The sequence below is a fragment of the Parasteatoda tepidariorum genome, chromosome 2, assembly GCF_982258835.1.
Source record: "Parasteatoda tepidariorum strain Cologne lab strain chromosome 2, Ptep-v5.0, whole genome shotgun sequence".
Taxonomy (NCBI): domain Eukaryota; kingdom Metazoa; phylum Arthropoda; class Arachnida; order Araneae; family Theridiidae; genus Parasteatoda; species Parasteatoda tepidariorum.
Window position 1 is genome coordinate 68,593,867 of NC_141756.1, and position 24,544 is coordinate 68,618,410.

The 24,544-nt window shown below is 31.1% G+C and overlaps 1 protein-coding gene across 6 annotated transcripts in view; it reads right to left on the bottom strand.

Moving 5' to 3' along the window:
• LOC107451346 (latrophilin Cirl) overlaps positions 1-24,544 on the bottom strand; it is a 266,378-nt gene that overhangs the window by 68,286 nt on the left and 173,548 nt on the right. For all 6 annotated transcript variants that reach the window (XM_087157480.1, XM_087157483.1, XM_087157479.1 and 3 more), the window contains exons 10-12: positions 21,258-21,392; positions 18,155-18,345; positions 1,001-1,050 (exon numbers count right to left, since the gene is read on the bottom strand). In XM_087157480.1, coding sequence (XP_087013606.1) covers positions 1,001-1,050; positions 18,155-18,345; positions 21,258-21,392 — 376 coding nt within the window. The remainder of the gene's footprint in view (positions 1-1,000; positions 1,051-18,154; positions 18,346-21,257; positions 21,393-24,544) is intronic.

Sequence of the window (24,544 nt, forward strand, 5' to 3'; positions counted from 1 at the left end):
ATTTTATTTTATAACCGTCGTTGAACAGTTGACCCGATTTTCAGTTTACAACTACCAATGTTCAACTTGTAATTTTGAACCCAATTCATAGAACAAGGAAACTCCTGAATGTAGTATTGGGAGAAATTTTGTCACCGTTGAGGACTATTTGAAGAATAATACCCGTATTTGCGTTACATAAAGCGGAAAACCACGAAAATATCCCTCGGTAAATCTGACAGCAAGGGGACTCTAACCCATGATCCGTCTACCACTGAGAATATTTTACGTCAGCACTATAGTCGATGCGAACCGAGTACAGAATTTGTATCGACCAGCCATCACCGGAATCGAACCTGGATCACCTCATTAGGGGGCTATCCCCATAACCACCACGGCTTACCTTTATCAACTTGTAATGAATGATTATCATAGTCGATCAGAGTAAAGTAAGGATAAAAATTCTCAAAAACCTGATTATTTAATTATGAAGCTGAAAGGCAATGTAACCTGACAGATGGTTTCCTTTTTTTTAAATCGCTTTTGACAATAATTCGTCTGACTTTGATAGTTTTTAAAAAAATTGCAACCTCCTAGTGTATTATCTTATCACTTCTTTTAAGACGATTTTAAAATGGTGTCTGTTTGTGCTATAACATATATGTACGGTCTCAGAATTTATATAAAAAAATATAATTAAAAAGAAAAGTTCTAGTAAAGGTGTATTTAAATGGTGTATGCATTAAATCAATTTTCCAAAAATATCAAATCCTAAATAATTAAGTATTTGTTTAAAATTCTTAATGGATGTAAGTAACAAATATTTTTAGTTTTATACTATATTGCTAACAATAAGCGAAACCAAATGATCGTTTTATTTTATGTAATAATTACACTGCTCATTGTAAACTGACAATAAAATCGAACATAATAGTTCCTAAAAAATATAGTTAATAAATTAAATAAATCAAATAATATTAACAAATAATAAGCATACTAACAATTTTTAAACTAAGCTTACCTTGTTTGATAATCCCAAAACACGCACAATGGATTGGATACATTTTCAATCTAGAAAAGAACAAGGTCAAAAATTTAAAAAAAAAGTTCATTAAACTACAACTTAAATACATAAATTAAACTTTAAGCAATACGTGTAATAAAAATTATAATATGAAAATAATGGAAACTAGAATGTGATAAACTTTTTAACGACAGATATAATTCAAAACTTTAGTAAAACTAAATAAATAAAATTAAAAAAAAAAAACAATCTATCACAAAACACTAATCAAGTAACACTCCATTTACTAACTGTTGCCAACAAAAGGTTGAAAAATTTAATTCTCAGTAGAATAAAGCCATCGTTTTCTTAAATCCAGCAAACGACAATAACTTTTCCAAATAAAAATGGCGGAAAGAAGAAGAAGAAAAAAAGATTCATTTTTTTTAATGACATGAGCTGAAAGATTAACTTCAAATCTCCGACTCATTGATGTCTGTAGGAGTGAAATAATTTTTACCGCCACTCTTTCTCCGTCGGCCCCTACAGGGCCATTTCTGTCACCTCGTATATCAAAAACTGAACAGTTATTACAGTTTTTTTTTTTCGTCTGCCACCCCTTAACACCTCTCGTCTTTTATTATTATTTTTTTTATTTCGTAGTCTTTATTCTTCATCCGTACATTTTTACAGCTATAAAAATTGAAGAAAAAAAAAGTTGAAAAAAGTTTTTTAAGATTTAAAAACAGAGCTGTTGACCATTACAATTCGTAAGCCAGTTAATACTTCTTTTTTTTTCTAATAATAATTCTTCCACCCAGCTGAGCAAAGAAATTCGATAAGTTCTAGAAGTTCGCAGAATAGAATCGCCCCCCCCCCCTCTGATGCCCAGATTTAAACAATGGCAATAAAATAAGCTACAATGTAAACAAGAAAAGAAGAAACTTCGAAGTTTTTAAACGAACGCTTATATTTATTTTAATAACTTAAATTTCCAAATATTTTAATTTGCTAATTTACACACAAGGAATGAAAGAATTTTTCAAAATTTTAAGGAACAATAATTATTTATTTATCAACAAAAGTTTGAACGCAATAAATTATATTACACTGCAAACAATTGTAAATACTGCAAATAAATATTGTAAACAGAAACTTCTAAGTTTAAAAAACGAACTTTCACGACAATTTTTTTAAAATCTCCAATGCCAACTTACTCACAAACTATGAATAGAATTTTGCAAAAACAATAATTATTTATTTCTAAACATAAGTTTAAAATGATCGCACTGTATATAAATAAATAAATAAAAATGTCAATCGAGTTTTCAAATGATAAATTTTCCGCATTTGTAAGAAGGATTCATAAATATGATAATTTGTTTTTAATACGATTCAACAAAATATGAGAAAATTGATTCGCATGTTTAGACCCAAAATTAATTGTAATTAATCATTCATTAAAAAATATTATTTCAAGTGTTTGAATTCCTTTCAAAATATTTTTGACACAATTCTTGTAAGAAATGCTAAAAATACAATCGTTTTTATTTAAGAAAGCAAGTGATATTTTTAGGCATAAAGATAATCCAGTTTTGATTCTTATAATAAAGCAAACTTTACAAAGCTATTTTTTCTGAAAGAAAATACTTTAACAATCTTTCTAACTATAATAATGTAAAAATAATAATATTTCAAACACTATTACTGCTAAAAATACAATTGTAGAGGTTTTCTCATTAAAGAAAAAAGAAGATATTCTTATTCGTGAATATAACTATTTCTCATATTAAGCATACTTAACAAAACACGATTTTCTGAAAGCAAATAAATATCATTAATCGTATGATTACCTTTTTTTTTAAACCTAAGTTCTAGATTTTTGCTTTCCGGCTTTTAAAAATAATGGCAAAACTTCATCGTAATCATAAATTTTTTTTAAAAAAGTTTAATGAATTTTTTTAAAAATATTTTTAACATTCTCGTTAGAAAGGCTAAAAATACAATCGTAGAGTTATTTTTATTTAAGAAAACCAGACTATATTTTTATTTAAGAAAACCAGACGATATTTTTATTTAGGAAAACCAGACGATATTTTTATTTAAGAAAACCAGACGATATTTTTATGCGTGAAGATAATCTCAACTCTAATTCTCACAATAAGGCATACTTTACAAAGCACGATTTTCAGAAAGAAAATATAAAAATTATAAATCGTATCACTGTCATTTTTTTCTCTTCTATTTTTTACCTAAATCCTAGTTTTTCCTTTTCGATTTCCGGTTTTGGAAAAGAAATGGCGAAACTCCAAGAAAATTTCTAGCGGAAAAGAAAAGAAACACAAGAGAATATTGCGAAAAATGAAATGTAGTTAGCTGAATTACGTCGCTGACGATTTTCCTTTCTTTTTCTTCCTGGGGGATTTATAAGAATCGCTACAGCGATTTCTGTGAAATGTTAGACAGTAGAAACGAAGTTTTTCACCTGTAGAATTGAATGAGTAGGCCTTTTTATATATATATATATATATATCATAGTTTTCTTCTGTTTTTAAAATTAATCCTGTAATTTATAGCTTTTCTTTCGACTTCCGTTTAAATGGGATTTTTTTTCTTCCTTTTCTTTCTTCAATAAACCTCAGCTATTTTTTAAAACTTGAAAACGGTCTAAAAAATAAACTTTTAAAGTAAAGAACGCTAAGGGGCTATTTGGTATAGCTGTAAGCCAACAGGAAATAAAAATACTTTACTGTAATTATGTCTATAATTTTTTAATTTAAAACAGTCACCTTTCATTATTGATTCGAAATAAAATAAAGCACGCATTGGTTTAAAAAAATATATAAAATTTTGCGGATAAAAAAAAAATTGATTTAAGAAAAAATATCTTTTGCTGAATCATCCAAGCTTTGGAAAACCAAAAACTTTTAAAATATAAATTTTTTTTAAAAATAACGGATCAAAATCAACGGAAAATTTGAAAGGGGTGATTTAACAACTTGGTTTTTCTCAATCATTTTTATTAAAAAAATAAAGAAAAAAAAATTTGTTTTATTAAAAGTCAAGGTTTTAAAAAATAATTATTCCTTTACTACAATTTGAGAATAAAAAAAAACTTTTTTGCTCAGTTATTAATTTTGTGGCGTTTTTGTTTCGTTTAATAGGATAAAAGCCATAAAAAAAATTTTAAAAAAACTTTTTTTTTTTAATTTTATTTCTCGCCAAAACAAAAAGAAAAAAATGTCCCTCGGAAAAAGTTTAAACTATATGGGATATAAAAATAAAGTTTAAGCTATATGGGTGGGCTCCGAAATCACTACTCTTAAAAATCCATGTCAAAATTGAAGTCAAATAGTATACTCGTGAGTGGTCGCAAATTCATATCCATGATCAGAAAATTTAAAAAAACGCTATTAAACTCTACCAAATCATTAAAAAAGAAAATTTAAAAATATTAAAATCGGTTTGATTGCAGGGAAAACAAATGAGGGATTAAAAGAAGGTTATTCAAACAGTCGACTTTAATTTAATGTCTTTCATGTCAGCTAACTCAATAGAAATTAGATTTCAAATAAGATTCATTGTCTTTACCTATAGCTAAAACATTCATTTGTTACCCTTAATGTGCAAACATTCCTCTTTCTTTTCATTTTTAGCGTTAAAATATGCTTGGTCAAATTTACTTAAAACATACGTTAAAATATACTTGGCCAAATTTAATTAAAATATACTTAATTAAAGAGTGAAAATATACTTGGGTTAACAGGACACGTTGTATTCAAATCAATCAAATTTTTTTTAAGATAAAATCCAAAAAATAAAAAACAAATCCAGAATTTAACTTCACAATAGATAAATTTTATCCAGTTGATCTATTATAACTTAACAAAACACATAAATAATTAAAAATAATTTCCGATGACCTCAATTCTTCAAATGAAGAAAGACCTAAAGGTCAGAAGAAAAGGGGAAAACAACACAGAAACACAGCAAATTGTAAGCTTGTATCCATTTATTGCAAAAACTGATCGAACACAAACCTTGTTTCCATACCCAAATATCGAAGGAAAAGATACCTGATACATTTTCGACCAAGCCAAATTGTTATAAAAGCGCAAGGACAGAGCAATTACCGACACTGGTAAAATGTACCAAGACAATGGTGGACATTGCCTTCTTAGAAACGAACTCCACGCCTGTTTTCTGTCACAGATTCTTTCCCCTCAACCCCCCATTCTCTTTTATCGTGGAGCAACTAAACCGATTAATCGATTTCTCTTTTTCATCGACATCGTAGAACGGTGATTATGTAACAGCGTGTAGCCCCCGTAAGATTGAGTGATAATTTGAATTCGATATTATCCAGGACTGGTACACCCCCTCACCATTTCTAAATGGTACAGGAAAATGAGTATTATAGAGGGAGTGTTATGGTGTGGGAAGGATATTGAATGGAAATGAGTTTTACTCCCGAAAATTCTTTTTGTTGAGTAGTAGGTTATCAATCAGAAATATCAATGTTATGTGTAATTGAATTGTAGAGCAATCAGCAGACAGAGAGAAATTTAGATTGGATGATATCGAACATTTTAAAATCACTTCGCGTTATTTTAAAGATGAATATCTTAAAAGACATGACTTAGAGATGAGTAGAAGGCAATAAATCATAAATGTTTAATCGCTTTTTTCAAATATTTAAGATGGAATCGTAAGGAAGAAAAAAAATTTTACGACTCTATTTGATGAATAAATTTCGCGCAATCATTTATTCAATCACTCAACTAGCAGTGCAATAATTATTCCTATTTTTATTAATCTTTCAGATATTTAAGATAAAATCAAAACAATAATCTTTCAAAAAAGGATTAATTGGTATGAGTCAGAGATTTGTATTTGTTTTATTTTAAGAAAAACACGTCTTTTTTTTATTATTTTTTTAAATTTATTAAACATTTAAAAAGGAATTGCAAGAAATTTATTAACACTAGTTTCCAGTATCATACATATAATTAAAAGTAAAAATTTAATTTTGAAAATTTAGGACAATTATTTATTAAATAGTTCATCAAGAAACACGGTCAAATTACTCAGAATTTTAATCTATTCTATTTTAAAAATTTAGGATAATTTGTAGCTTAACTAGAAATAAGGGCAAATTATTACAATTTTTAATCCATTTTTTACATGTTTTAAGTGACATCGCAGGTAAATGGTATTTATTTCAATAAAAAGTATAGAATTATACAGAACTTAATTTAATGATTTACTTTTTAGTTGGATAGGTGATTGTTTATTGATTTATATTCGTATTTAACTTTGAGATAACCATGAAAAAATTGAAAAACTTTTTTCAATTCCTTAAAGTTATCTTCGATTGTTTCATCATTCTTTATAGCTTCATGTTTGCTTTTTTTTTTTCTGTTATTAAATCATTTTGGATAATGATTTATTCTATAATACAAACAATGTCAGAAAAATTATTTACATTTCAATCAATCACTTAAATATATTTATGACGGAATGAAATAAAAAATTCTATGTAACATTTTTTAATGATTTATTTCAGTTATAATTCAAACGAAAAACGCTGAAAAAAAGATGAATATTTTGTTATCAATTCTTCAGAGATGATTTTCAAATACTTATAAAACAGAATCTTAAAAAAATTTACTTACTGTAACTAATGTATCATACTTTAGGCAATTATGTATTCAATTAACCAACAAGAAAAGGAAGAAAAAAAATTTTTTTTATCAAATCATTGACTAAAAAAATATATATAATAATAATAAATAAAACAAATAAGCGCTATTGAATATCAAATTTGAGACAATGATTTCATTCCACTGCTCGATAAAAGGAACGCATAAAAAATTACTCTAATAAAATCTTCATCAAACGTAGTGGTAGAAATCATTTGGCTATATCCAAGATGGCTTTCCTGTTAGGGATTACTTTTCGGAGAAGAGGAAATATTATACCATATCCTGAAAATGACATAACCCACTTGATAAGTTTTGGTCCCGGAAATTCCTGGAAGAAAGTTTTTATTCCAACTAAGCCTTCATTAATAAGGAACTTTTCTCTTATCTCTATGTTTCAATAGTAATAGTTTTTTTTTACCTGAAATAGGATTTTATTTGCATACGAAATAGAGGTAATAAGATTGTGGAGGAAGTAAAAAAAAAATTTATACCAAAACTGCTAAATATTAAAAGAAGGAGATGACAGCATAGATATTGAACTACTGAAATTTAATAAGGAAAAAATATCTCAGCATTACTACTCCACAAACACTGCTTGAAAGTCTCCTTTAATGGTACAAAAAAACCAGATGCGTTTAAACTACATCAAACTCAAGCGGTAATGTGGTTTTAAAGCAATGGTATTAAACGGAGTTATAAATTTAGCCTGAAAGGGCGGGAATGGAATCATGACTATGACGGGTTTAATAGTATACTGGCAAAAAAGATCCAATTGGTAGAGGGTTCATTGATTAAGGTCCCCTTGCCGAGGGGCAAACCGTAGACACAATCATCCGTGTGACACAAATATGGATTAGTCACATTAAAACGCCTCTTACTCACGAACTCGAATTTGTTCAAATCCTTAAGACAGGAGTTCCTCTTGTCTTCTGAGTTTTACTCAAAATTAAAAGACTACAGATTTGAGCATCGATGCATATAAATCTGAAATTGCTCAACTCCGCTTTATAAATTTTAATAAAGAAAAAAGAAAGAAATATCATAGAACCTGTACTTAGAAAAAGACAAAGCTCTTTGCAACATGGTTAACCATGACAACCAGACTTTAACCATAACAATTCATAAAAACTAGTCAAATGTTACAAATAATTCTTGTTGGCGTGGCAGGTGAAGCGCTAACTAGACTAGATAGATTGAACTTTATCAATTCATGTAATTAAGATAGAGTATTTGTAAAAGAATGCGCTATAACCTTCAGGGATAGAAGAAAGAAGTTCTAATCGAAGAAAACTAATCAAACAAGATAAAGCGAAACATTTGGTCTAACTAGTTTTGCATTATAGTAAGAAATACGGTGCTTGTTAGCTTTAGTCATTAATAAAAACTAAAGATAACACGCAAGACAAACATATTATTACCAAATTAAACCTCAACACCTAGACGAGCAAATACGCAACAGAAATAAGCAGTATTTCAGTCCTCGTTACAAACATTATAGAAGGGATATAAAGTAAAGTTTAAATTTGGCGAACTAGTCTCAAAAAAGTAATTAATCGAGTTAAGAATATCATTTATGCACTTAAGCTAACTAAAAAATAACATTGACGATTTTCTTAAGAAGTCCACCCTCTCGATCTCATTGTGATAAAGTAAACTACTAATAACGTAGGCCACCACTTAAAGCACTTCTATCACATCACTCCTCAGGTAACTAGATTAGAAGGCGCCCGACCTGCTGGCAATTCGATTAAACATAATTTTCCAGATTGCCGGCAAACTGTGAGCAGAATCTTCCCTTTAAGGGGAGTCAGTAGGGCAAAACTTAAAAAATTTCGATTTTTTACTTTTAGCATTTTTGGATGCGCAATTTCATGTACTTTAATTTGATATTTTACTTTTGTTTGTGCGTAAATTAGAAACCGAGAAAATTGAATTTTAGTAAGACCAACTGTCAAACTTTGGAAAGCGAAATCGAAACTGCCACGCCCACCACGTATCTGTTAAATGTAAACAAAGAGAGTAAAGCTCTCTAGATAGCTTATTTTTTTTAATTCAAGTTTTGAGAAAGTTTAGGTGAAAGCGTGAACTTGATTCCCAATGAAATTCTAACTGAGAGAAATATTTTGCTTATAACTGTAATTGTGTTTGCATTTGGTATTTTGATTTCGAAATTCGATCTACCGACAACACGTTCTTGCAATTCAACAATTTGTTTGCTTTTATTTTTCTTTCTTGAAGATATATAATTATTTTTATAATTTAAAATTTGTTATAATTATTTATTAATTGGAAACGATGCCGAGAAGTACTGGTAAAGTGTTTGCAAAAAGAAAACCCAGAAATAGGAATGGTCCTATGAAAAGAGAAGTAATAAATCCTGAACTGAATTGTAGTGCTTCTGAAAGAAAGATGCCGGATTTAAATTTGAGTTACGGGGATCTTAACAACAATGCAGAATTGTGTAATATAATTATGGACTTTGATATTCTGAAATATGTCATTGAAAAGTGTGTGCAATGTAGCCAGTGCTCAAAAAATGAGTTGACTTTGCTTCTTGCCAAACAAAATGTGGGTTTGGCAATCGAACTCGAGATTGTTTGTCACAAGTGCAATTTCTCATGCAAGTTTTCCAATTCCCACAAACATGAAAAAGGAAGTGGAGAATTGTTTGACATTAACACTCGGCTTGTTTATGGCCTGCGGTCTATTGGTAAAGGGGCTGAAGCAGCTAAAACACTTTGTGGTGTACTAAATCTTCACAGTCCTCCTACAAAATTTTCTACGTATAATGCTGAACTTTTGGATGCTGCTAAAGATGTATGCAAGATATCTATGCTCAATGCAGTTGAACAATCAATTACGCAGAATGATGGCTGTCGTGACATGACGGTAGCTATCGATGGAACCTGGCAAAAGAAGGGGTTTGCATCTTTAAACGGTGTAGTTACAGCTACCAGCATTGATACCGGAAAAGTTATTGACGTTGAGGTGCTGTCAAAATATTGTGTGTGCCCTAACAAAGCTTCTCATTCTATGCAATGCAAAAAAAATCATGTAGGCTACAGTGGTAAAATGGAAGTGAATGGCGCGCTTACAATTTTCCAAAGATCTTGCAGCAACTATAACACAAGATATTTGAATTATCTTGGAGATGGAGACTCGAAGGCTTTCAACTCGGTTTCCGAAGCTAATGTGTATGGTCCAGATATAAAAATTTCAAAACTTGAATGTGTGGGCCATGTAATGAAACGAATGGGTTCTCGTCTGAGAAAGTTGAAAGAGAAAATGAAAGGAGTAAAACTTTCAGATGGAAAAAGTCTTACTGGAAAGAACCGCCTATCAGATGCCGAAATAGACCGAATTCAGACTTATTATGGCCTTGCCATAAGACGAAATTGCCATTCAGTGAAGAGCATGCGCCAAGCTGTTTGGGCAATATTTTTGCATAAATTGAGCTCTGATGATAATCCTCAACATGGGTTTTGCCCAGAAGGAGAGGAATCTTGGTGTGGCTTTCAAAAAGCTAAAGCGAAGGGGGAAGTATATAAGCACAAACATAGTTTGCCTGTTGAAGTGGTTGAAGTAATGCGACCCATTTTTAAAGACCTTTCCAGGCCCGATTTATTAAAAAAATGTGTTCATGGCAAAACACAGAATCCGAACGAAAGTGTGAACAATGTCATCTGGTCGAGAATTCCGAAGACAACGTTTGTTCATATTGGCACTTTATCTCTTGGTGTTTATGATGCGATTTCCACATTTAACGATGGAAATATAACAAAATTAGCAGTTCTAAGAAAGCTGAACATTGAGCCCGGGTATTGTATGGAGCATGCACTTAAAAAGCAAGACGAGATTCGAGTGCAGAAGGCTGCTCGTGCACATTGTCTACAAAGTAAGGAAGCGAGAAAAGCCAAAAGATTAAGCAAAAAGCTTAGAGAGGACAATGAACTAAAAGACAAAAAAAATAAAGTGTATAGTGCTGGTATGTTCTGAGTTAACAAATATTGAATTTATTTGCCATATAACGAGAATTTTCAAGCGTAAGTTTCCATCACATAAAATTTTTTTATTGCAAAGAAATTTTTTTATTGCAAACATGTTTTTTGTATGAAATTTTAATATTCATACGATCAAATTTATTATTATTTTCATTTTATATTGTGTTTTATTACTGCATTTCAGGTTTTAATCATTTTAATAGCAATGTTAACTTATAAATATGAACTTCTGTGTGTTTATAAAATTTTTTGACAAAATTCATTCTTTTTTTACACTAAATACTTTCTTCCTTATTGAACCTTGTACAAAAAAATACTGAAACAAATACCCTGAAATTTTTTCCAGTTTTTCTAGAGCATATGAATAATATAATATAAAAGAATTATGCATATGGTTTTAATAGTTTTTCTTGTATACAAATTTTTTAGTTTAAAATGCAGTTTTCTCAAAATAGTGTTTTTCAAACTTCGATGTACCTTTTCTGAAAAAGTACTCAACATACATTATTAAAAATTTTATGGGACCTTTAGACATGCATCAATTATATGCTGTGACAAATTTTAAGCTCTAACTTCAATAATTTTTAAGTTATTGGGTTTTTCAGGTTAAAAATCGTTGATTTTTAAAATTTTTTTTTCAATTTTTCTGAATTTATTTTTAAAAAAAAATCTATTAAGGATACATATAAAATATTGTCACAGTATAAATTTCAATATGTAAATACCCTGCAAAAAAAATTCTGTGTGTCTATCTTTTTTACTTTCTTAGAAAAGGTACATCGAAAAAGCCCTATTTTAACATTGCAGGTATAGGCCCTACCGACTCCCCTTAAATCGAATTAAACCTCGGAAGCCTTCCTCCCGTTAAACTCTACCCGTTAATATTCGGTTTATGAATTAGTTGAAGAGAAAGTGCTAATGTAATTTAATGGGTCGACAAATTAAGGCAGACTTTGCTGCCCAAAATACACATTGTTAAGATTTCTGGAGGGATTTTTTTTTCCTCTTCCCTCTTCCGGTTTTTATGGCATCGACCCTGCTCTTAAATGCGATGTACTTTCAACCCCAATAATTATGAATAATTTACGGCAAAGATAAATAAGGTCAAATCAATAACTCACGAGTTTACAGCTCTCTTTAGCAGAATGAAGCAGTAAGCATTCTGAAATATATATAGATTTCTGCACTGAGACATACAATGCTACCACGATATTTAAAAATAATCGATGATGTAAAATAATCGAAAATTATTTTATTCAAACTTATCGTAGAGAAAGACAACATTACGCTGTCAGAAATTTTGGTGCAGGTTTAATCATTTTATCGTATACCTTAATATGGTATTTCAAAGCTCCTTCGCCGAAGAAAACAAAAGAGCTACAGTTTAAGTGCCTTACACTTGAAACAAAACTAACTATGTATATAATCATGCTGTGATGAATTATCCAGATTTTAGAAAGAGCAAATAACTTAAATATATTAAAAATTATTAAATTTTTTTAAAATAAAATCGCTAATTTAGCGACATTTTTCAACATAAATAAAAATTATCAAAGTCACTGCCTCTTATTGCAGAATTTTATGATCCCAAATATAATGTGGCTTTAGAATAAACTTTTATATTGTATTAAAAATTTAGACCTCAAACGCTTTTCGTCTTCCTAAAACTGGGATTTTTCTTTATCCATTTTCTTTATACATTTTGCACCATTTTCAAAATAAGCTTAGAGAGGGCTGGCAATAGAAACTCACTCTAACAGTCACGAGTAACTGTTGCAAACTTACAGCAGTTCTGAAAATAGCATTTTTTTATGGGAATACCACTCACAGATCTATAAATCTTTTGCTTACGACAGGTACAAAAAGTGAACCAGATTGACAGGCCTCACCATGCCAAGCGTCGTAAGCAGAATGTTAATATATATCATTACGGCAAATATGATATTACTCTAACATTGCTGCAAAACAATCCAGAAACAGTTGGGGTCAGTTTTCTCAAACTAATTTCAAAAATTTTCCAGATTTAACTTCAACCAACATTAACGACTGTACATTAAACAGCAATACCCAGTTAAAACATCAGAGCAATATTCTGACACAGCACCCACTTCGAACACTTCGCCGATAATTCAACGTTGGACAATCGCACACCCCCGAATTTCAGGGCTGTCAATTCAAACAGGTGCACACAAGCGTGGTCAGAGCGCCTGTCCACTCCAGGAGCCCCTCCTCAAGCACACCAACGAAACTGCCACCAAAACTCATTACTTAATCCAAAAGGAGCACATTTGATGATGCCGCCTCCTGACCTGGATCAAATGTTATATCTGAAACTCAACACACGCTTTTGCGGTATTGTGTTAAAGGGTATAATCCCCTAAAACTCTCCCTAGGAGCATTTGATCTGCCGCCTAGATATTTAGTTGGAGTATTCCAGGAGATATTTTCGCCTCGCCAACTACACAGGGATGGAAGGTGCTATGAGGTAAATATTAGGTAAGGAAAATTTGCATCGGAATTAAATGCAGTGTATGGCATCTTGACATCTTTGACGGCGAAGCACAAGACATGAAAATTATTATCCACGCTTCGAGAAAAGCGAGAATTCCGGAAGATAGATTAGTTTCTCGGCAAGTTCTATTTCAGATCAAATTTACGAATGTAAACTCTAATGTGCAATGGTAAAATATATTCATAAGGAATTTAATGATTTTTTAAAAGTTTAGTGTTTAGAAGTCTGAGATTGATTCGTAATATTTGAAAGTTAAGTTTATTCATTTGAGATTCGAAAAAAATGAATAATTCTGAATAATTCTATTGTGTAAAAAAAATATTCACTCAATTGAACGAAAACAAAAAGATATGTTCAATTTGGTTATTTCTATAGAGAAAACAACCTTAGGGTGCTTTTCTTTTCTTTTTTTAGCGACAAATTATTTGCAGCACTATTTGATACTTTTTCCTAAATTATGCAATAAATTTTTTGTTTCAGTGTAGTTGATTGCGGTTATTGAGCCTTTCAACTATACATTCGCCGACCAGCCTGTGCCTGTGTAGGGGGCAGGGAACTGTCCTTGCATCAGAAAGGTCCTGGTTTCGAATCCCGGGCAAGGCATGGATGTTTCCTTCTCTCTCTCTGTTTGTTCTACGTCCTTTATCCTTTGTGTGTGAATGTGACCCGCCCTATAAACGGGTTGTGCTTGTGTGAATGGAGTGGCAGAAGTCGAATTCCTGGCCATAGATGGCGCTACTGAAAAACAGGAACAATTGCACCCCCACTGCCTAAACAGGCATACGACCAAAAAAAAAAAAAAACTATACATTCAGTTATGTTCTAACAAAAACCAAATAAATAAATAGTAAGCGTAGTTAATGGAAAAAGATTAAAATAATCGAAGCTGTCAGATAAAAATAAAATAAAATAATAAAAATGATTAATGAATTAATTAAAAAAATAATCAATAGACAAATATAAGTTCTATGTCCCCAAGGTTCTCCAGCGACACGTCCTCCTTTTTAATGCTTTTCTTCAATTTTTTCCTTTATGTTATTACGTCATGTACAGTTTATAGCACCATTAACGTCCCCTATGGCAAGGCTCTGCATTTGACTCTAGTACTATTAAATTGCAACTCAATTTAAAACTGTTCACAATTTGTGAAAATTATTTGTAGAATTTAGGATCTATAAAATATAATTATTAGAATCATTTTATAGAAGTAAATCGCAAGATAAGCATTTCAAGTTAAATTGTTTAACATAAAGTACAGTCAAAGAAATTATAGCAGGTGTTCTATAACCTATAATCTAAAGAAGCTTAATTAAAGTGAAACAAAAAAAAAAATGCACATCAGGTGCGCATATTAATATTAAAGCACGAAAAAAAAAAAACGTTGTTGAAACCTGACGAATTATTAACAAGGAAAGCGTGATAAAAAATATAACCAGCTTGATTGCTGGAAAAAAAGTTAGAGTAAAAGGTTATAGATAACGTAACGAAGCTTACATATGTTTCTAATAAACTAGTTTTGACGATATTAGTCCCCCTTTCTTCAACAACGATTCATCGATAGTTGATATCGTTTTGTTTCCCCCCATCTTAAACATTAATTTGCAACCCAATGTGCATAATATTTAAGCTTCATCTTTAACAAGGATCCAAGCAAAAGCAATGTCAAGGACGGTGATTACGTGATACCCTGTATATCTGGAATATTTATAAGATACCAGATTTCTCTCTGTCAAACAACGAAAAAAAAAAAAAAATAGGTTCAAATATATCATATATCCTTAGAAAAATGATGTCAAAATTTCAAGCAACGAAATTTGACTAATCCTGATGTGTTATAAAACGAATATAAAAGTACTATATAACAAAACAAATATTTAAAAAAAAATTGCCGTTTTTTACAAAAAATATATGAACATGAAGAAAACAAACAGATAAAGGAAATTTATAGATAAATGCTATTAAATGGCTGAATGCTGATAAATAGATTTCACAATAACCGGTTACATATTTGTCCATGGTTTAACAATATAGTAACTAAATCAGGAGCAAGATTAAACCTAAATCTCGCCAAATCCAATACAAGCCCTGTCATACTCGTTATACATATTCCTGCTGACATAATGCATTTGGATCCTAAAACGCAAGAGTAATATAATATAAGGCTGACGGGGTACTGTAACTATTAATACGGGTTGTCGCCTACCGTTCAGGCCAAACCACGTAGATGCAATTAATGGCCGTTCCCAATGCTTTCCTACTTATGTTGGAACGTGTATTTATTAGCTGCAATGGTTTGATTTATACCATAACCGTCCTTGTTAATTTCCGAGATCGAATAGAACCTGCTGCAAGTTTGGCGGGTTCTAAATTAGAATCTTGTTATTAACTGAATTGCGCGCGTTATGTTATGGGTAAGTTTTGTATAACGTAATTAAAAACTTCGGGCTGATGGTTTGGAAACGCCCAGTGAAAGATTTGTGGATCTATCGAGTTTCGAGGGAATAGTTTATTTCTTAATGGTTTATTAATTAATTTTTCGAGAAAAGTTTGTAGAAAGTAATGGTTAATGTTTAACATAGTATTAACAGAGGTCAGGTACCGATTTTAAGGTCATGCGGCCCTGAACACATGCTATTTCAGGGGCAGAAATGCAGTTCGGAGTTTCAGATGATGGTCTCTAGTCACATGACCCGAATGCATACCTTAGGAAGACACCATAACACGGGAGAAATTTTTCTTAGTAAGTTTTCTTTCACCTCCATTACTAATTTAAAATTTAAAAAAAATGAGTTAAGACAAACCTAGAGTAAGCCATTATGTTTCAATTGCTGAAAAATAAAATATTCGAAACTTCAAAATTCAAAAAAATTATTCGAAGAGAACTTCTCCTTTGCCTGATCGTCTGAACTCAATTTTTTCCATATTTTAAATTAGTTATGGAGATTAAAGAGAATTGGAGACGAAAAGATTTTCCCGGTGTATGGCGTCCTCTGAACTCTATCCCGACAAAAATCATACAGGTTATTATTCCGAGTTTAATTTTCAAGGAAAAAAAAATTATAACTATTTACAAATTTTAATTAATTATTAATATTATTAATGTTATGGTATATAAATTTTACAAATGTTACGAAATGTTTACATAAAATTAAAAATGATATTTAAAAAAAAATCAGAAATCACAATTTTTATATACTCTGGAGAGATGATTTTGTGTCGGTTTTAAACTCAGATCAACACTAATCCAATTCATTCTGTCAATTCATCCAATTCATCAATGTCCAATTAATATTTTGCAATTCATGAAAAAAACAGATCGCAACTATTAAGAAACAAGTTAAAATTGCGCATTTTATTACATTCTAGGATGTTTTCCACTGGTTCCATTCTACCAAATATCGCACTTTTTAGAAAAATAGCATTTTTTTAAATAATTTAATTAAATTACATTTCTTACTATACGTAAATTCTCGATATTTGATACTTTCGTAAGAAGTTCAGGGTCACATAATAACAGGAAAATCAAGCTGTAGCGTTGCTTCACAGAAATTGCCGTAAATCGGAAAGTTTTAGGATTCAAATTGAAACATTCAGTCGAATTATTTTTATCAATAATAAAATATAATGAAGCTTTCAAATTAATAAACATTTCTTGCGCATTTTGATTCTACCAGGAAACTTTCAAATTGATCTATAAAAACAAATATACAAAATCGCAGTTTTCAGATACAATTTTTCTTCATCTTTGCAAAAAGTTAAATAATTACAGAAATAAAAAATTGGTTAATATGTTGAGAGAGTAATGTAAATAAAATGTAAATAGTATGTCAATAATATGTTAACGAAATTATGTTCCGATACTGAACCAATTTTTTTTTTCAGAGTATATGAAATATACGAACATATTTAGATGTCTAACATACAGTCAAATTTCAAAATATGTTTAACCATAGCATAAATATTGTTATATAACCAAACACTGCTTAGTAAGCAATTAAGGAAAAAATTAGAAAAACGTTAACATTAAAAAAAAGCAAATATTTTCCCCCATTAATTTCGCAAAAAATGAAAAGAAAGAAAAACATGGCTAGCTTTAATATCTCGAGTTTTTGATTAAGAAAAAGAAAAAAAGAGGAAAAAGCAAATAAAAAATGATTTATAACATCCCTTGTAAACTTCGTTTTTCTTCTAAAAGAAACTATCCACCCAATGCCATCTCATTAATTTTTGTTTTCAAATTACTTAAGATTACCGTAAAAAATGTATTAAAAATTCATCTCATTATCCAAGAGCGTCTGATTACCTAAAAAATAAAATCTTAAACTAAAAAACATTAAATAATTCTTTAAAAAAAAAGCTTTTTTCCTTACTACCTACCTCAAGACATCAAAAATATTACAGCAGATAGTTACGAAAATAACTGTTCTTTTCAAAAACCATCAACTATCTTAGGCAGAAAACGAGATAAGGAAAATTTTTGAATAGTCTCCTTCATTCTAAAATAACGTTCTCATTGCAAAACGGCCAAACTAATACACCCCCAAAAGCTATAACTTACTTTTAGGACGATTAGAATGTTTTCCAACCCCCTGGGGGACTGAAAGCACAAATGAACTTTTCTCCATGATTTTTAGAAGTGAAAGATAGTAATGCAATTTCAAGGCAACAAGAAAGATATTAAGTTTTCGATTTATGGGCACCATACCCCTTCCCCCAAAAAGTTCTCTTATCATTACGTTAGAAAAGAACAATTTTAAACTCAGCCAACAGAGAGTGCTTAAAGCAACACTACTCATTAAAATGAAATGTTGTATTGCTTTTGGCGGAACCAAAGGTAACAGAGACATAATTCATTGAGATTAAATAAAATGTGGAATCGTTGCTAATATAATTTAAGATGGAAGAACATAGATTTGAATGCCTTGTTTTTATTAGTTTAATAATTAAAACATACCTGTAAATGTTTAAACGTAACAGTGATGGGTCTTGGTAAGCTGAGGACACGGTGACCTTCCAGAAGTGCACCAATCACTCTGGAGTTGATTATTCTGCTGGTGTTTGTTGGTGCTATTTCTCCAGATTCCACTTCAGATCCAAGCAAGTCGCCTAATCGATGATGGACTAATAAAACAAGACGTGAAACACCTGTAATTGAAAAGCTTGCATAAGTATGTGTAAAAAGATACTTTCGAAGACATTAAATTGTTTAACAATTTCTCTAGTTTTAGAATTAGGCTAATGAAAAAAAATTCCATGTGAGTGCATTAGTTCTTCGGTGTTTTTGACCTTAAATTCGACACTTTTTCCAACGCCATCTCGGTTCTTGTTCTCAAATGCTCTCGGTGAAATGATCAGCAAAATGTAATATTTTTGTGATTTGAGAGCGGCCTTTATTTGGTTTAAGTAAGGGTGAGCAATCTTGTACATCACAGTTAGTTGAGGACTGTTCCAGCTTAATCAACTTATGAGACGAACATAGTTTCATGGGTAATCTAGGTCTAAGTGACGTACTCTGAAGAAGTCTGATTCAAAAATGGGTAAGAATTCTGAAAGCAATGATCCTAAACTTAAGTTGACAGCGAATATCACTCTATTTATGCACCGACTCTTCCCATTTGATTCAAACGCTTTATGTAGAATCAATACTTAAATATAGCTACTCGAATAGAGCGCTCGAATCGCCCCCATAAGGTAACTTAGGTTCGAATTCTAGCTGATCGATACGAATACTGCCCTTGCTCGAACCGATCACAGGCATAAAATATCTTCAATGGCAGACGGATCATGGGTTAGAATCCCCTTACGTCGGGCTACCCATGGGAAGTTTTTCTTTCCTTGTAACATAAATGCGGGTTAGTTCCATCAAAAAGTCCTCCACGAAAACTAGTTTGTTCCAATGTTTGATCCACAAGAGTTCCCTTTTCTTCTGGCAGAATTGAGACGGATGTACAACGCCGTTTATAATATTTATATGGTTGAGTGGTATGTTACTTTGCCAATCAACAAGGAAAGCACAAGGGATGGGGTTCGATTTCCGTTATTGTTACGTTTATTCAATAATCATTCATCGAATTTGAGGTATTTTCTGCGATGTAATGCAGTTCTGATGGCACTAAGAAACGCTCAACATCCCAAGGTAAGAAAGTCAAACGCTGAAACAACAGAAAAAGAAAGGAAGAGAGAAAGAAAGAAGATACAAAATTGGTGAAGATCGCGATCAAACTCCTCTTTGTTACTTTACATAATAGTTTATGCTAACGTATTACCTATACACATTAAATTACCCACACATACACCAAAGATATCACACGCAATAAAAGGATGAATGAAGGAAACATAAAGGGTCGCGACTAAAAAACGTAGCAGGTTCAATTCCCGCCGTAATTAAGAGTGTATGCTCTTCAGCGATTGACGAAACGACATAATACATTAAAGAGAATTTAAACTGAGAATTAAATTTCGGAAATTTACTTCTATACAATGTATCCAGTTAAGTTATCTACACCGTGAATTAGTTACGGTTGCGATAAAACTTCCAATGTTTAACTATTAACATAAAACATTCCATTACTCAAAAATCAATAAAAAAAATAATGGAAGAAGCTATTTCCAGGCAGTTAGAAGGTAACAGTTTTGTTGCCATTTTTAAAAGTATAAAAAGAAGCAGCGATTAAAGATTAATGACTCCACCTGATTGGCTGAAATCCAATCAGATAAATTCCACCATTTGGCAATTTATCTTTCTCTCGCTACGGAAGTTAAATATGTGTTAAAAACATTTCAAACCTACCGCAGACGTTATAAATATTGAAAGTTATTTTGATGGTGCAGAATTTTTAAACACGATGTTTTTCTAAAAAAATGGAAACAAAAAAATGTAGGAATAAAACATTCATAAGCACAAGCCATTACCAAGACTTTTTGCACATATTTTTCAACCACTTTGTTTTTGTTTTGTGTTTTTTAAACTTGTTGTTGCGTTGAGACAGCCATAAGCGAGAGAAGTCGTAAACATATTTATGAGCTAAGAATGGCAGATGAACTAGTCTCTCAATTACGAAATGCTTCCAAAAAGACTTGGCAAATTTCCCGAAGAGCATCAAAAGTCGACGAGATGTATGAAGAATGCCCATGCGAACGATGGGAAAAATCACGCATGCATGTATAAATATATGGATATCCATGGGTCCCCATCATATTGCATTTTGTATTCTGTCTTTATTGTGGAGCGGCAGTGAACACTTTGGGTGAAAGTGTTTTCTGCCTTCCATACTCCATTGTTGCTGTTGCCACTTTCGAAAAAAAGAAATGATGGATGACGTCAGGAAAAGGAGAATAATAATTCTGAATCTGAAAGATTATTTACGTCTGCCGAGTTGGGAATTTTATTCAAAGTTCTTTCCAAAAATGCCTTCTTTGGTATAAATTAGGTAAAATCAATAACGAATGTTTGTACAGTTGTTGCTTGAAAAGAGGAAGATCATGCTTTGCATCTTTATTTGGGAGAACTGTTCTAAGCAAGAAAAGGAGTTATTTTAAGAAATAAATATAAGAAAACTTTTACACCGTTTTTAAAGCTTGTTTCTCTCAGCTGAAGCTTTTAAACTAATTTAATAAAAGCACACAAATATTTTTTTTCAAGTTCCATTCAACAAACGTGTCATATAAGTAAATATAGTTAACATATATTAAACGTCTAAATAAATTGCAAAAAATTTATTAACAACGTAAAACACAATGCTGAATATTTTTCCCGATTTTACCAATTAAATAAAATTAATTTGAATTGAATGTGGGGTTTAGTATCAAGGGAAGTTCCAAATGTTTTGTCTCGTTTGATATAAATATTTACTGATGAACATTTGTGGCAAACAGAACAAGAGTAAGCCTATAAGAGCAGGGTACAAAATTCTGTCAATATCCTAAATATTTAAATATTTTAAACATAATTTAACGCGTTTATTTTATATATATTCTCTCAAATCCTTTAGCTTTATTAAACTATTAAATTTAGAGAATTTAGCTATCTCATCCCTAAGTTGTGCACACATATTTACCTTGCTTGGCTGTGGCTAAAAGAGCTGGAGCAGGAACTAACAATCTGTCATCTACAATCCACCAGGTTGTATCTAAGGGTGGAGGCAATACTACATCAGATATATCCCAGGATTCAACTACATGAACGGCAGCCACTAGAAAAGTAAAAAGAAACGCTTTCTAAAAAAATGCATAAAAACATCTTATTGTAGTATTGTAATGTTTTTATTAACATAGATGCGACAGCTACCGAAACAATCAATAAAAAAAGTGACACGAAAAATGATTCCAAAGCTACATAGGATGATTCAGAAAAACAGATGAATTTAAAAAGCAAGAATCTCGTTTTTCATACTAAAAAACACATAAAAGGAAGAAAAATTGACTCAAAGATGTTTTGAGTTGGGTGGCAAAATTTCGAGAAAAAATTTAATAAATATAAAAATAATTTGTGGTGAACGGCTGCAATCGCACAAATCATGTATTTCTAAACGTTTTTCAAAAGGCTTTCCCATTCCTTGTCTTCACCTCACTAATATGTTAATTCACTCATTAATTAAACCGCTGGTCAAGTGACTTCCTTTATTCAGTGGTTATATCTAGAGTAAGTCACAGCCATGATTGAAGAAGAAACTTTCTCATGAGAAGAAAAAAAAACTAAATATAAAAAATAAAAAAAGTGGCATCATATAAAATACACTAACAAAAAAATAATGGCCGCAATGGAATTTTAATTGACCAGCTCGTGTGCTAACAAAATTATAAAGCATTTCAAATATTACAGAAAAGTTCAAAATTAAATTATATACACTAGAATGTTCCGACTTGTTTTCGGTTAAGCTGTAAGAAGGAGGATTATCAAAATGTTCCTTTAATTACTTCAGGACTGATAAAAGTTCAATGCACAATTATTTTTAAAACTGATTGAAACTGGTGTTTTACTACCTATACTGAAGATTAACTAATTTCTCTTTCCTTTTTTTTTTTTTTTTTTTTGCATACAGAAATATATTCTGCTGGACAAACTTGAACTTCCGAATATTTTAATATTAGTTTACGGAGTGAATTTAAATAAACTAATTTCATTGGCTAGGCAAAGAATTGAGATTCAAAAATTCAATTTGAGTTTTACTAATTGAAGTGCAGAAACTTTGCCATACAAAATATTAATAGTTGTAAGACAGACATGATTAACATAACCATAAAATTGTTAACTGTATACATTTTTTTAAGAAATGTAATACCATACATGTCGTATAATTTTTCAACTTTTCATATTCTAGGGAAGTAAAAATAAAAAACAATCACCAAGTAAAAAAGTATAAAGGGTAAAATTAAAAAAATATTAAGAAAATTGTTAATTACACGGTAATTTTAATACAATTTCGCGAAAAATTAGACTCATTCTTTCTTATAATTCATGCTCTAGCAATTACTCTTTAAATAATTGTAATCAGGTTCCACGGTTTTCAAAACATAATTAGTTTTCAATCAGAAAACTATCGCCAAAGAAACGGAATATTTCGCCGACAAAATTGAACAATTACTCATCCACTTTTTTCTATCTTCTCTTGGAATATTTTTTAAAAAATCATTTATTGACGGCCTACGTGCGTTCCAATCTATTGTTAAAGGACAGCTTGCTCCGGGCATTTGATAGATAAGTTTTTGGCGAAATTTTCTTCTTCCAGAGCAAAGCGCGAGACATTCTGACGCGTGTATTTACTTTTTTTTTTTTTACGCCATACATACATATTTCACTCCCCTGTCTTTTATTTCGGTCGCCCTTGATTTACGATGGCACAAGTGACATGACGGATTTATTTCCAACAAATTTTATAGATATATACATTCATTACATTTATGGCTATTAGTTAATACAATTTTCTTTTTTTGTCAGATTTTTCTTGTTACCTCTTTTATTTGACAATTCTTTTATTCCACTATTTAGATCGGAAATGGCCATTTATCATGCTGTTTATGGATCAAATATTACAAGTCGATTTCTGGGTGACACGTTGCGAACATATCTGACGTAAGAAAGCAATTCATCAACGAAATTATCTGAGCTTTATCGATGCTGTCAGCGTGTGTGTTAGTCTGATAAATTTATAAGTAGTTCTGGGCTATTTTAGTTCCACGGCTTTATTATTTGGGTTACTTTGAAAATAAGCACGTTAAATTTGTTCATTTAGATTTTAGAATTGCTCTAAAATAAATATTCTTACAGCGAAATTGTTCGAGGCAAAAAATTTTAACAGCTATCCAGTATTGTTAAACTTCATTTGCTGGAAAAGAATTCAAGTTAAATATGCGGTTCTACCTTGCAGCACATTTTACCTGCATGCTGCAATGGGGCAGCAGAGTACGCAGCCTACACGTAGGTTCGAAAGTGAAACGTAAGAGAGAAAAAAATTCGTATTAAACCATTCCATAATAGCTGATTTTCAGGAGGAGTAAAATAAGCTCTTACTAACATTATTTTTTCTCGGGTAAGAAACGGTCTGACATATATTAGTAATAACTGTAAAACCTTGGTAGTCATGGATAGTTTATTTTTCCCTGAAGCAAGCTAGATTTTCGTACCAGTCTTTGCTCTTTTCAGTCTTGGTATGCATGAACTTTCAGCCCAGCCTCCAAATGTATCAGAAAATAAAATTCTATGGTCTATAGATAAGAACTTTCAACCCAGCCTCCTCGTGTGTCAGTAAATCTCCATGTGCCTATATTTTAAGGTATCTTTCGCAGTGTTATCAGGCATCCATGTGTACTATCTTATGCTTGTTTGTTAATTCATTTATTGCCTTTATTAATCTAGATTTTATACATTATATTGATCAAAAATATAGTAAAGACTAGCCATTGAGGCAAAACCAAAGCAGATCTAAACTAGTCAAGACTCAGGACAGGACACTTTAGGGGGATGAAGATTCATGCTGACGGGACAAGGACTTACTGCCACTGCAAAAATTGCCCAGACATAGAGTTAACCCCCATACATCTTTTCAACTGTCCCGCTATACTTGCGCAATTGCAGCAAATAAGTGGCAATCCGTGGGCGGACTTATATGAAGAAAATTGCCTTCAAATTTCAGATGTTGAATACAGGACCTTTGATTACATTTAAAAATATTTCCTGTCCATGGCACGACACCAACCAACCATCTAAACTAGTAATCTAGTCTGAATTTCCTATGTCAAATGGAAAATACCATTCGGGGAAAATATATACTCGTCATTTGGAAGATGGTTTTTCGAAAATGTAAAATTTAGTAGCAAAAACTTTTCTTCAGCATTCAGAGCGTTA